General features: G+C 40.6%; 1 protein-coding gene across 2 annotated transcripts in view; it reads right to left on the bottom strand.

Moving 5' to 3' along the window:
- Window positions 1–14,317, bottom strand: part of SLC2A12 (solute carrier family 2 member 12) — a 63,300-nt gene that overhangs the window by 5,385 nt on the left and 43,598 nt on the right. For both annotated transcript variants that reach the window (XR_012433452.1, XM_045391505.3), the window contains 2 exons: window positions 11,219–11,341; window positions 6,419–6,551 (listed from right to left, as the gene is read on the bottom strand). Coding sequence is in view for 1 of the 2 variants with exons in the window: in XM_045391505.3 (XP_045247440.2) it covers window positions 6,419–6,551; window positions 11,219–11,341 (256 nt within the window). In the remaining variant the exon portion in view is untranslated. The remainder of the gene's footprint in view (window positions 1–6,418; window positions 6,552–11,218; window positions 11,342–14,317) is intronic.

Consider the following 14,317-nt stretch of genomic DNA (forward strand, 5'->3'; position numbering starts at 1 on the left):
TAAATGAATTGGGCAGATGAATGAATGAAGAAATGGCCACATCAAATTAACTGCTAGAAGTGAAAAATAAGTTTGCCTCAGAACTGAAATATTTAAAAACATTAACTTGTTTGCTTTCTCCATTTGTGCCCACTTAAGCTGGGGGAAAAGTAAATCACAGCTGAAACAGCAAATATGGCAAACATCACATCCCATTTTGAGTTTGTAGCTTGCAAGGCAGAAGTTCAAAATAAAATCTTTTCAAATTACATTATTGCAGAAATCTTTTCTGACCTCTCAGCTGAGTCACTGTTTATTTTATAAGAAACTTAACATCCTTGGAAGAATATTTGTTTTCTCAGCTTTTTAGAAATAGGGGTAGAAGAACCCAACTCCAAATATAGAGGAAAATGCTAGGCAATGTGTAGTATCATGGTTGAAGTTAATTTTATATTGTAGTTTACTTTCTTAGAAATAGACATTGGGATTTCTACATCAGGACTATTACCTTGGTGACAAAAGTTGATTCATTGTTTTATTCTAAATTCATGAAGACTCTCTTAACTCAGCAGTGTTCTTCCTTATTCTTCAAGTTCACTTCAGCTTCTGTGCACAAGCGGGTTCCATGGGCTTTCTACCACCTCACATTTTCTTAACTAATTTAATAACTTACTGTATTTTTTTTGTCTCTGACATATCTCTCTTGGAAACCTTGTTTAACGTATATCCTTCATAGATACTTTGGTCAATTTACATAAGCCAGGCTGCTCACATTGTCATTTTAAAAGCTTTTCTCAACCTGTTGGTTCAGCTCAGAAAAGCCTCTGGCTCACAGTATTACATGAATAGAAGTTAACCGGGAGCCCAAGGCGGGCAGATCACGAGGTCAGGAGATTGAGACCATCCTGGCTAATACGGTGAAACCCCGTCTCTACTAAAAATACAAAAAAAAATTAGCCGGACGTGGCGGCGGGTGCCTGTAGTCCCAGCTACTTGGGAGGCTGAGGCAGAAGAATGGTGTGAACTCAGGAGGCGGAGCTTACCATGAGCTGAGATCCGGCCACTGCACTCCAGGCTGGGCAACAGAGCAATACTCCATCTCAAAAAAAAAAAAAAAAAAAAAAAAAAGGCCAGGCGCAGTGGCTCACGCCTGTAATCCCAGCACTTTGGGAGGCCGAGGCGGGCGGATCACGAGGTCAGGAGATCGAGACCATCCTGGCTAACACGGTGAAACCCCGTCTCTACTAAAAATACAAAAAACTAGCCGGGCGAGGTGGCGGGCGCCTGTAGTCCCAGCTACTCGGGAGGCTGAGGCAGGAGAATGGCGTAAACCCGGGAGGTGGAGCTTGCAGTGAGCCGAGACTGCGCCACTGCACTCCAGCCTGGGCGACAAAGCGAGACTCCGCCCGCCCCCCCCAAAAAAGTTAACCTACTATTTGATGCAGCAATCTCATTACTGAGTATATACCCAAAGGAAAATGAATCGTTTTACCAAAAAGACACATGAACCCATATGTTCATCGCATCACTATTCATGATAGCAAACATATGGAATCAACCCAGGTGTCCATGAGCAGTAGATTGGATAAAGAAAATGTGATACATATACACCATGGAATACTGCACAGCCATCAAAAAGAACTAAATCATTTGTAGCAACATGGAAGGAGCTGGAGGCCATTTTCTTAAGTGAACTAATGCAGAAACAGAAAAGCAAGTACTGTGTGTTCTCACTTATAAGTGGGAGCTAAACATTGGGTACTCATGGACATAAAGAGGCAAAAATAGACACTGAGACGACTGGAGAGGAGAGCGATGGAGGTGGGCAAGGGCTAAACAACTACCTATTAGGTACTATGCTCACTACCTGGGTGACAGATTCATTCATACTCCAAAGCTCAGCATCATGCAGTAAACCTTTGTAACAAACCTGCACATGTACCCCCTGATTCTAAAATAAATGTTGGAAAAAAAATTCTAAAAGAACCTTTTCCTTTTTGTCCTCAGTACTGGGCTTCCTCATGGTTTATAGCTAGTAGGTATTACTACTGCTGTAATGACTTTAAAATGTAAAATTGTTTTGCCATCTCATCTTTCTTAATTGCCTGTATTTTTGTTCTTCATTACAAACCTTGCAGTTCTCCTATAGTCTGTTTAGAGGTCAACATACCTTTGACTTTTGGTCCTCTCCTAATTTGCAATTTATAACGTTCTTGGAGACGGTCTGGATTTAAATTTGAGTAATTGCATGACTCAAAAGTAACAGAAATGTGATTCTTTCAAAAACATTTCATAAGTCAGAATTTTAATAATTTAGACAGATTCTTTCCCCACCCCAAATTCTGAATTAATAAGTTCTGTTGCGTTTTAGATACCCACATCATATGTTCTTAAGGAATATCTTATTCTGGAAGCCTACTAGAAAGAAAGATTAGATTTTCTTAAGTTCTGTCATTGAATTTTCATTTGGTTTGCAATTTGATACATTCTGACAACCTTATATGAAAAAAGGGATTTGAAAGTCCTTAATCTTATGCAGAACATTCTGCTTTCAAGTTAGACTTTTTTAAGAGAGTACAGTGGGTTGTGATAGTAAAGGAGGCCTATATAGTTTCATTCAATTAATTAATTGTTACTTTCTCCCTGCCTCCATTTTTTAGTTATTTTTGTTCACAAGAATTCACAAAATTTTACTCTTATTTTTCTGTGTTCTTTTGAGACAGGGTCTCACTCTGTCACCCAGGCTAGAGTGCAGTGGCACGATCACAGCTCACTGCAGCCTCAACTTCCCAGGCTCAAATGATCCTTCTACCTCAGCTTCCAGAGTAGCTGGGACTACAGGCACAAGCCACCACGCCCAGCTAATGTTTTGTGTTTTTGATAGAGATGGGGTTTTGCCATGTTGTCAGGCTGGTCTCGAACTCCTAGGTTCAAGTGATCTGCCTGCCTTCACCTCCCAGAGTGCTGGGATTACAGGTATGAGCCAGTACACCCGGCCACAAAATGTTTACAGGAATTTTGCTCCCTGAGTTAGTAGATGAGTAGTTCAAAGGTGCATATACACAAAGTGGATTTACCACGAAGCCAACAAAACAAGTTATAAAATTGAACAGTGGATACTTTTTAATCATCTACCAGAAATCAATATTAAGCTAGGTAGGCTTTGTAGGAGTTACATAAGAAAGATAATGGACAGAGCATTCCTGGAAACTAAAACTTTATTAATTAACAAGGTGAAACCACGAGAGTTCTAGCCAACGCAGTATAGAAGAAAAGAGGGCGAGAAGATATTGAAAATCTAGGACAAAGGATTACTCTCCAGGGCTAGAGCTACTCAGGACTTCGACGATGAGTACTTGAGTTGAGTCTAAAAGCATAAGGATGTAGAGCTGAATCTTCAGAGCTAGGTAAAACGTAAGAACAGAAGGAGAAATCAGGAGATTAGAGTCGTGAGCTAGGAGGCCATCCAGGAAAGAAGATTGTTTCACATAGCTAAAAGAACTTCAAGAAAGAGTAGGTGTGGTAGATTAAATGTGGTCAGAAATTCTTTCCCCTTCATCTCATCAAGAGGTTAGGTCTCTTTCTTCACCCCTTGTATCTGAGCTGGCCTCAGGACTTGTGCTGACAGTAGAAAGTGGTCAAAGTGATGTGTGTATTCCTGATGTAAACCTCAGAGAGACTTGCAGCTTCTTTCTGCCTTCACTACCTTGGAAAGCTACCCTGAGTTTGACATGTGAGGAAGCCACTTTGCCTCCTCAAGGATGAGAAGCCACTGGGAAGAACTGAAGCTCCCCATCGACAGCTGGCACCTACTGCCACCTATGTGATCAAGTCCTGTGTGATTGTGGGCCCTCCTGCCCAGGGAGACACGTGAGTGAGCCCAGGCAAAACAGGCAGAGGCACCACCTAGCCAAACCAAAGAATCATTGGAAATGGTCCATTGTTTTCAGCTGCTACATTTGGGATGCTTTTGTTATGCAGCAATGGATAATTGATATGAAACAGGCACAAGGAAGGATGAGAAATGAAGGAAGATCAATAGATTTGGAAGTCATCAATGTCCTGGGATCTCAGTTATGGAAAAAACCTGAATCCATGAGGAATGTTGCCAGTTTACAGGTGGATACATTGAGTTATTAAAGTCTGAGGCCACTGATGCTTTAAATCATATTTGTAATTGATAGTCATTATTCAGAGTCCAATGCACACCAAGAAATCCAATCATTTTGACCTCCACTTGGATAGTCAGGCAGTGCATTGGTTAGTCCAAGGATATAGCCAGCCTTCCTCACAATTTTATTTCCCATTGTAAATGAATCATTTTCATTTTATTTTTTTCAAAACAGGGCCTCATTTGTATTAAAAAAAAAAAAGCCTTATAATTTGATATTTATCTTAAGCTTAAACTGGGAGAATTTTTTTCTGCTTTTTGTAAAGTAAAATATTTTTAAAATTTAGACCATCTAAAAGTGTATAAAGCGCAAAGTGAAAATTTTCCACAATCCTACTTACCATACCCCCAATAAGCCAGGATTAATGGTTGGTTCAATATAAATACACATGCACACATATACCTACTAACAATTCACCTATCAGGTTTATTCTTCCTTCAAGTAAATGCTGAAGAATCGCTATGCCCACAGTATCTATAATCATACATTTCCCTCTACTGTTTTCAAAGTATTTTTAAAAGAAAATCACAAATTGTGAAAATGTAGTTTCCTCCCATTATATTAAAACCCAAGAACAAGTATCCCTGCATTTCTAAATGAAATTATGTAATCCTAGGAAGAGTAACAAGTTCTCCTTCATTCTTAGCCCCTATGTCTCACCTCTTCCCCCAGGACATGGTTTTGGCAATTAGAGCTACTAAAAAAGGAAAAGGAATTTTCTGCCACCCACTTCTAAATTAAATGTTCCACTTCTAAGTTAAATTGTTTAAACAGTCTCTCCTTGTGAAATTTTTTAACGAGTTTTCTAAATGCCTATTCATATAAGAAGCTTATCTTTCTTAAAATTACCTTAAATGTGCACTATTTAGAACAACTGTAGACGTTTAAGCCTGAGAGTGTTTCTGCTAATCTTAGCCTTAGCAAGTGTTTAGGGCACAGAGAAGGAGCCATAAGTCTGATAGAAATGGAAAGGCTGAGGCCCAAGCTCCTAGCCCAGGGTGAACATGGTATATCTACATTTCCAGGACCCACCCCAAACCCCAAACAAAGAAAACCTGCTAGGGGGAGCTGGAGAGACGGAAGAAGTTCTGAGATGGTTACTGAGTAGAGCTTTAAAAGGTTCACCCGTTGGTTGGGGACTGGGTGGGGGAAACACTGGGGGGGCGGTGAGGGATAAAAGACTACAAATTGAGTTCAGTGTATACTGCTTCGGTGATGGGTGCACCAAAATCTCACAATTACCACTAAAGAACTTACTCTGTAACCAAATATCACCTGTTTCCCAAAAATCTACAGAAATAAAAAAATTTTTTAATGAGATAGTTTTAATCCTTAGCACAGCAGAATTACATCCTCTATACAACAAAATTAATTTCAGAAAAAAATCAAGTAAAACAACAGTAATAACAGTTTCTCTTTCAGAAAAGAAATGCAGACAGTGAAAATATTAAACTTTGTTCTACTAAAAATTATTACATTACAAAAAAAGGAAAGTGTGGTTTAATGCTTTTTAATTACAATGACGTATTTTTTTTTTTTGTTTTGTGTAAAAGGAAAAAGCTTGTAACCTTGCACCTATACATTGGTTGGTCACAGTAATGAATAATAGCATTACAGTTTGATGATAATTATAAAACACTAACATGTTAAAAACATTCCAATTGTAGACCGAGCACGATGGCTCATGCCTGTAATCTCAGCACTTTGGGAGGCCAAGGTGGGTGGATCACAAGGTCAGGAGATTGAGACCATCCTGGCTAACACGGTGAAACCCTGTCTCTACTAAAAATACAAAAGAAAAAATTAGCGGGGCGAGGCTGAGGCAAGAGGATGGCGTGAACCCGGGAGGCGGAGCTTGCAGTGAGCCGAGATTGTGTCACTGCACTCCAGCCTGGGCGACAGACAGAGTGAGACTCCGTCTCAAAAAAAAAAAAAAAAAAAAAAAAAAAATCCAATTGTAAAGATTTTATTCAAATTCAGTACAATATTTCATCGATAAATGAAATTTCGCACTTGCCAATCAAATGCATTCACTTTGTAGTTTGAAAAAAAAAAGTTTCACTCGTTGGGAAGAAATGGTTATTCTTCCTTAGCTGCATCACCCAAATTAAAGACAAGGCAGGGAAATTGGAATTATGCACTAAGATATAGTCTTACGCTAAAGGGAATGTCCTAAAATATTTTCAGATATTATTCCTTTGCTGCATATGAAAGCTGCACTTTTGACCAAAGAGTATTGTTCAGAAACCAATGCATGTAATACTTACACTTTTGCTAGCTCCATTGATATTTGTTCCAAAGAGCACCCCTTTGTCTCAGGTATAAACATAACAACAAAAAGCAGGGATGCTAGACTCATGATTGTATATACAAAGCACACCCATGGCAGGCCAATAAGATCTATAAAGGACAAAAGAAATTGATTATAAATGTGTTTTGTGTGGCTTTGATCCCATTTGTGAACAGCCACTTAGGGCATACATAATACCATATGTATTTTCAAACATGCCAGCAGTATCCAGGAAAATAGCAATCACAAATTTAAAATGTAGCCAGCTCTGAAAGTGTTACTTTTACAGACTACCTTAGCTTTCTCTGGTGAAGTAAATAACAGTCTTGTAACCATCACAATTTACACCCAATCTCATCTTCTTGGTGGGCATGTCTTTCTGTTTCAAAATGGCAATGTGTCTTTATTAATATAAAAAAGCACATGCAAAAAAGGAGCCTCAAATAACATGGAAACATATGATGTAGAAGGTAAAATCTCTCTTCTCCCCCTCCTCAGTTCCCCTCTTGGGAATCGCCATGGTAGCAGTTTAGTTTCTGTTTGGTGGACAATTTTTTCCCCCTCTTACTATCATTCCCAATGGTGGACATTTTTAATGACATTTGTACAGATGAATTTTTCTTGGAATGAGCTCACCCTTCTTTGCTCTGATTTGAATAAATCATTTCATGCTGGCAATATTTCATCATTTTTAATAGCTTACAGTGTATTTGTAATGCTTCTTCCTGGGTTCAGAGAAAAAAGTGATCATGGATCCAGTAAAAGGCATCAACTTGCCAAGATGCATCACAAGAAGCAGGATCCTCAAGATTCTGATGACTCTCATCTGCAAACCTAGTTTTTCCTCTGACCCCTTCCAGCCAAAGATACAGTCCCTTTGTAGTCATGGACCAAGTCAAGGCACATTCAGTGGGGAGCAGTGGCCCCCAATGCACTTGAGTCTGCTATTTGCATTGTGGCGGCCCCTGACTCAGCAGCAGAAGGTCTAGTGTGGCAAGGAGTAGTCGGAAAGAAGATGGCTCTTTCTGAACATAGGCTCAAACCAACTATGAACAAGATTTTACAAATAGCCTTTAACAGCTGCAGCCACAAACCATAGTTGGTCAGGCAGGAAAACTGAGCAGTTGTGTACTGAGGCAGTGTTTGTAAATGCAGCATGAAAGAATCGAAGCATAGTAACCACTTGTCGGTGACTTGTGCTGAGGGTGGGAGAAGCAGGAAGGAGGAACAGCACTGCAGCTGTTTTGGCAATTTTAATTAAACTCCTGTCTCTCTGTGCTTTTCTAGCTGGCACAGGGTATTGCCCAAGTGATTGCTTAATAAAGTCCTTGTAGAATTGGGTTTTCTTCCTTCTCTGGAGCATAAAACCAGAATATAGAAATTGTCAGAATCCCAAAGGTTGTCTCATCAAATTGTCCCCAGTTTTGTTTGAGCATTTTGAGTAACAGGGAGCTCACCATTTCACAAAGCCTCTTATTGCCCTGTGAAATAGCTGCATCTGCTAAAAAGTTATTCCTTGCTTAGATCCTAAATCTGCCTTTCAGAGGCTGTGCTTTGTCCTCTGGAAGGACACACATTGAATCAGCTCTCCCCACCCCTTCTCCATGGCAGCCATTCAAATATTTGAATGCACCTCAGCCCTTCTCTGAGAATCCCCTTGTCCAAGTCAAACATCCTGAACTCTTCAGCCATTCTTCCCACAGCATAGGTTACTGCCCTCGCCATTCAGGCCGCCCTCCTTCAGTGAACACACTGCAATTTTTAAATGGCTCTCTCAAGATATTTTACTCAGAGCTGAATGCAATACTACAATTGTGTCATGACCACTGCAGAGTACAGTTATCTATCTGGAACATTCTGCTTTTATTGATACAGCTGAAATTGCATAAAAATGTTGGTATTTAAGGGCTTGCTGCCAAGTAGAACCTCACATCTTTTAGATCCCTCTATCCCACACTTGGAAAATTGATTTTTGAAAATAAGTAGGAAATGTCAAGCATTCCGATTAAATGTCATCTAAAGGTTGTAGATCATTCTAGGCTTTTTTTGGTAAGTGGATCTGTTTTCCTAACATTTGTTCTAAAAGCCGGTACAGAACTTCTAAAGCTTCACTGGCTCCTCCAGTGTATTAGCTATCACCCTCCCAGAGATGTGAGCCATCTTTTCCATCCCTCATCAATTCCATTTTTTCTTTTACATTTTTCTTTCTCCACATCAAATAGCACATGGAGGGTATGTGTATGTTGTGTACATGTGTGCACATGTGAAGGCGGAGGGCACGTGTTTATGTATGTGATCTGAGTAGGACCAGTTTCTTTGTTTCCTTTAATCTTGAGCTATTTCTCAAAAGGTAGGAGAGAAACATTTGAAAATGTTATATAAAAACCCAAACCATGCTTAAATAGTAACTCCAAAGGTTAATTTCCAAAAGTGGATATACTAAATATATATGTATGTATGTGTGTGTATATGTGTATATGTGTGTTTATATATATGCACATGTTTTGAGCAAACATCCACTTTTGAAAATTACATCTATAAAGACAATATATATGAAATGAAGAAACTGAGTTATTTGTTTCACAGAATTTCCCACGGTCTGGATTTTCTTGATTGTAGTCATGCTACGTGTTCCTCATCTGTATATTAAATAAAGAGAAACTGACTCATTGGTCAGTTTTGGTGGATACTGGGGAACGGCCACATTATTTTGAAAACTAGAAAATAAAGAGAAAGTTTCAAGCACGTGTTTTACCTTTCTTACATGATCCACACTTCAGGGTAGCCAAAGAGCTAATGAGAAGAAATTTCTCTTTAGAGAGGCATTTCAGATAAAACTGGAGAAGGAATGATATAATGAGTAGGTCTGGGAAATGATCATCAAAGGAGGCCAACGTGACAAACAGCAAGACATCCAGGCCTCATGTGCCTCCTGTTGGCAATTCACACGGCAGCAGCTGCCACAGAGTTCACCAACAAATGACATCTAAATCTCCTCAAGCCTCTCTCTTTTTTTTTTTTTTTAAATAAATTTAGGCTTTATTTATTTATTTTAGCTCTATCATTCTTTGTAATCCCCAAGGGTCTCCCTTCTTACTCTGCCCATGTTTACAAGTTGGAGCTAGGAAAACAAGGCAAATGCTTCTGTTTCTGATTTGATCCCTAATATTGGGTTATTTTATTATAATGTATCAATCTAATTTATGGGGCTGCTGAATGGAACAGACAAACAGCAATGTTTTGTTTTGTTTGTAACACTTTTTTTATGCCTTGCCTTATTTCCGACATAGGGATCCTCAAATTTTCTATACAACGCGGTTGAATTTCAGGCTTCAGTGAAAGTAACAATGAGCCTGACCTTATCGAATCTCCCTGCCAGGCGCAGTGGCTCACGCCTGTAATCCCAGCACTTTGGGAGGCTGACGCGGGTGGATCATGAGGTCAGGAGTTCGAGACCAGCCTGGTCAACAAAGTGAAATCCCATCTCTATTAAAAATACAAAAAAATTAGCCAGGCGTAGTGGCACGCACCTATAGTCCCAGCTACTTCGGAGGCTGAAGCAGGAGGATCCCTTGAACCCGGGAGGTGGAGGTTGTGGTGAGCCGAGATCGCACCACTGCACTCCAGCCTAGGCAAGAGAGTGAGACCCTTGACTCTGTCTCAAAAACAAACAAAAAATAAAAAAGAATCTCGCTTCTGCTTCTCTGTATCATTAAATTTGATGAGATTCCCCTTGAAAATAAAAGTTCGTTATTATTACAAGCAATTCTGCCTGACACCTAAACATGAGTTTTGTTATTGTGGATTGGTTTCCCTTTCTCCTCAAGCCTCTATCTAAATCTAATAGCAAGTTACAAGAAACATAAAAGACAGAGGAAGGCTAGGTATGGTGGCTCATGCCTGTAATCCCAGCACTTTGGGACGCTGAGGCAGGTGGATCACTTGGAGTTTAAAACCAGCCTGGCCAACATGGTGAAACCCCTGTCTCTATTAAAAATACAAAACTTAGCTGGGTGTGATGCTGTGCGCCTGTAATCCCAGCTGCTCCAGAGGATGAGGCAAGAGAACCATTTGAACCCGGGAGCTGGAGGTTGCAGTGAGCTGAGATCATGCCACTGCACTCCAGCCTGGGCAAGAGAGAGAGACTGTCTAAAAAAAAAAAAAAAGAAAACAGAAAGGGACACGTGACATGACTATAATCAACAAAATTCAGACTGGAAAATGCTATGAAACAAATCATTTGTTTTTTAATAGATTTGTAATTTCTTTAGAAATATGAGGTACAGTGGGGGGTGAGGAGATAGAGGAGATGGAGACAAAACCTACAAATTATGACACATTTCAGGGACTTGTAAGTTATGTATTTGGGTCATGATTCAAATCACATATAAAAAACAATTATAGGGCAATTAGAACGTGAACACAGACTGGGTATTTGATACTAAGGGATGATTATTTATATTTTTAAGTGTGATAATGACATTGTAGCTATATTTGAATGTCTTTTAAAGGTCTATGCTGAAATTTTACAGACAAAACAACATTACATATGGGATGTAACTCAAAATAATTGGGTAGGGGGAAGAGCAGGTGGGGTTAAAATAGATTTAGATTGAAAACTGTGTAAATTGGGTTATGGGTACTTCAGGGTCATGGCCGTCCTCCTTCTAAGTGTGTTTGAAATTTTTCACGAAAAAATGGTCTTTAGGTGGGTGTGATTCCCGAACATTTGTCCTATGAGGACCAAAGACATTAGAGGAAAACAAAGACTTCTTACCGGTTACAGTCAAAAATGTCAGCGAGATGAGAAGATTGATGCCCCAGTTCATGCTAGAAGTTAAAGCCATGGCTCGTCCTCTGATCCCACCAGGAAAGATCTCGCTGAGCACCAGCCAGGGCACTAGAAGAAAGGGAAGAGTGGGTGGCCCACGGCACACTTAGCGAAAACCCATTGAATCTGAGTGCCGCGCCCTGATCTCTCCCTGCCCTCATCCTGCCGGCATTTGTGGTTGGGAAGCAGGGCCATTTCCTACCTCAGAAGGCCAGGACAGTACAGGGACGTGCTGCCTCCTCACCTCCAGCCAAGGAAGAAAGGACTCACAGAAACATTAGGAGAGCTGGACCATGGTCCCCACAGATAGGGTGAGGGGCATGAAGTGCTGGTATCTGACACAGGCCCAAGAAATGCAAACCACAGGGCAGAGGCGGGGGCCACCTGCCTGGCAGCAACAAGAGAGCCAGCTCGGGACATCTGCCAAGCACAGGGGCCTCAGTGCCAGAGCCCAGGTGTACCTGCTGTAGGACTGGGCTGTTTCCTTGTCTCTCTCCCCCTGACCTTGGAGGAGTCAGAAATCACAGCTAATGAGTGGGTAGGAAATGGAGCCAGGAGGGCATGAGGAAGCCGGCTACTCTCCCTTCTCCGACTTGGGCGTCCTGGCCTGAAGCAAGCTGGGTGGAGAGAAGTTCTAAATTAAATAGAGCTACAAGATTTGATTATTTTACCAGACTGGACATTTGCATTACTAGAAGGAGAGTCTTATTGGCACCAAAATTCATCAGAGGACTTTTTATTATCTGAGAGTGACAAGAAACATTATGGGGCTTGGCTGATGGGATCAGACGGGGCAATAAAGGAGCAAATTAACTTGTCTTCTGCTCACAGCCTATCAAACCCAGTTTGCCTAATGAAAAACAGCCAGGAGTTCTTACTGTGGGCTTTTACAAACATTTTTACAACCTCATCTCATTTGATCCTCACAGACCCCAACAAGGTAGGAACTATTACGATACCTCTTTTATTGAAGAGGAAATGGAGGCTTAGAAGAGTTAACTTGCCCAGGTCATAGAGCATGTAAGTGACAAAGGTGGCATTATCCCTAGTAGTCTCTGGGATTCATGCTTTTTTATCACTGTGCTTTCTTGATAGTGGCTCAATAAATATTTATTAATTAATAAATAAATGTGGAGTGTAAGCATCTTTGATTCAGTGGAAAGAAGGCCTTCGGCACTGCCCCAGCTCAGGCTCACTGTTGGCTGGTTCACTGTGTTTTAGAAAACTAGCACTGATATATCAACCAACTACATAATTTTATCCCAGAAGAGGGGACGGGAAGAAGAAACGAGAAGCCAGGGAGAGGCCGCTCTGGCCAGCAACCACCTGGGTTCCCTGTGCCAGAATCCAGCAGTCAGTCATGCCTCTAACTTAAAATTTGCCTCTCCTGACAAGATTACACCCTGTAGAAAAAACATCTGCTGGGTATAAATTTGCTGCTTTAAAGGAAGAAAAAACTAAATTTGATTGCAGAAGACTGGAAAAATCTATTTTTTTCTTATCTTCTCCAAGTGAATCTATATAGGGTTACCTTTCATGCGTGGAAGATAATTATAATAAAAAGTAGTATAATTATTATTATTGTTCTTATTAATGGGGAATTCAAAACTAGGAAACCCCATGTCTGCCACACTCTTACCTCACCTCTCTTCCCCTGCCCCTATCCATGCTGAAAGAGCTTCACTAGATTCTTGCAGATTATATCCTTGGTGGAATCGCTTTACTTTTAATGAGACCAGTTTCGTGCTCAGGTAACCCTGTCTTGAGCTTTGCAAGACTGAAGATCCAGCTCTGAGTAGACTGATATCTGCATAATTCTGGTGAAGCCTTTGTAATGAAGACCTGTCCTTGGACAAATGCAAGATAAAATTATATAAATCTGAATTTTAAGCTAAATAATATATGCCATGGACCAACCTCCCTATACCCTTTCCTGGCATGAGTATTCGATGCTGGCCAGGTGAAGCTGAGGGTCCCTACAATCATTTGCTTTAAAAGCCATGAGGAGGAGGTGGGGTAAAGGGCACTCTCGTTTTCTTTTAGTAGAGGAGATAGCTCAGGGTTTCTTGTTTCAACTTCCATCCTCACCTCATCACCTTTCAAACCTCCTTCTTCCCCTCCCCATCTTTCATCATGGTGGCCATGGAATTACTTAGTGAGGTTTGGGGAGAATCATTGCTAGGCTCATCAGAACCATCTTGGCCTCAAATGAAAATGAGTTGATCCTGCTGTGATAGAAAGTGGACCTCGCCAACAAGAAGATGGGACAGTTGCACAAAACACCAGTTGTATGTGCTCAGTCTGAACTGCCAGGGGCTTGTCTAGAAAAACTCGAGATCCACATTGCAAGCCTGTCCTAGACATTCATTCAATATAACAGCTAAGCCAAGTCCTCCAGTAGTTTCACCAGTCAGCGAGCAGTGAGTTGAATATTGAAAAAGAGACTTCCCTCAGTCTCTGTTCAAAAAGAAACTTGTCAAGCAAGCCCTACACCTGATGCTTCCAAAAATAACTGTATTGTTGCGGAAAGAGTCTACTTCTTTTTTGATTGAATGAAGGAATTAAAGAATTGATGGCTTGGTTTATCTAATATTGACAAACTGGATGTCACAAAAATTGACAAATGTTTTGACAAGGATAGTTCAACCTCCCAATGTGGAGCCTGTCAAGTTAAAAATAAGAATACTGAGCCAGGCACAGTGACTCACACCTGTAATCCCAGCACTTTGGGAGGTTGAGGTGAGAGGATTGCTTGAGCTCAGTAGTTAGAGACCAGCAACATAGCGAAACCTTGTCTCTACTTAAAATAATAAATAAAATAAAATTAAATTAAATTAAAAAGCCAGGCGTGGTGGCACATGCCCATAGTCCCAACCACTTGGGAGGCTGAGGCAGGAGGATCATATGAGCCCAGGAGATCAAGGCTGCCCTGAGCTATGATCATACCATTGCACTCCAGCCTGAGCAGCAGAATGAGACTTTGTCCCTCACCCCAAAAAAGAAAGAATATTATTTAAACAATGATTCCAGATTGTAGAATCACAG

The sequence above is a fragment of the Macaca fascicularis genome, chromosome 4, assembly GCF_037993035.2.
Source record: "Macaca fascicularis isolate 582-1 chromosome 4, T2T-MFA8v1.1".
Lineage (NCBI taxonomy): Eukaryota > Metazoa > Chordata > Mammalia > Primates > Cercopithecidae > Macaca > Macaca fascicularis.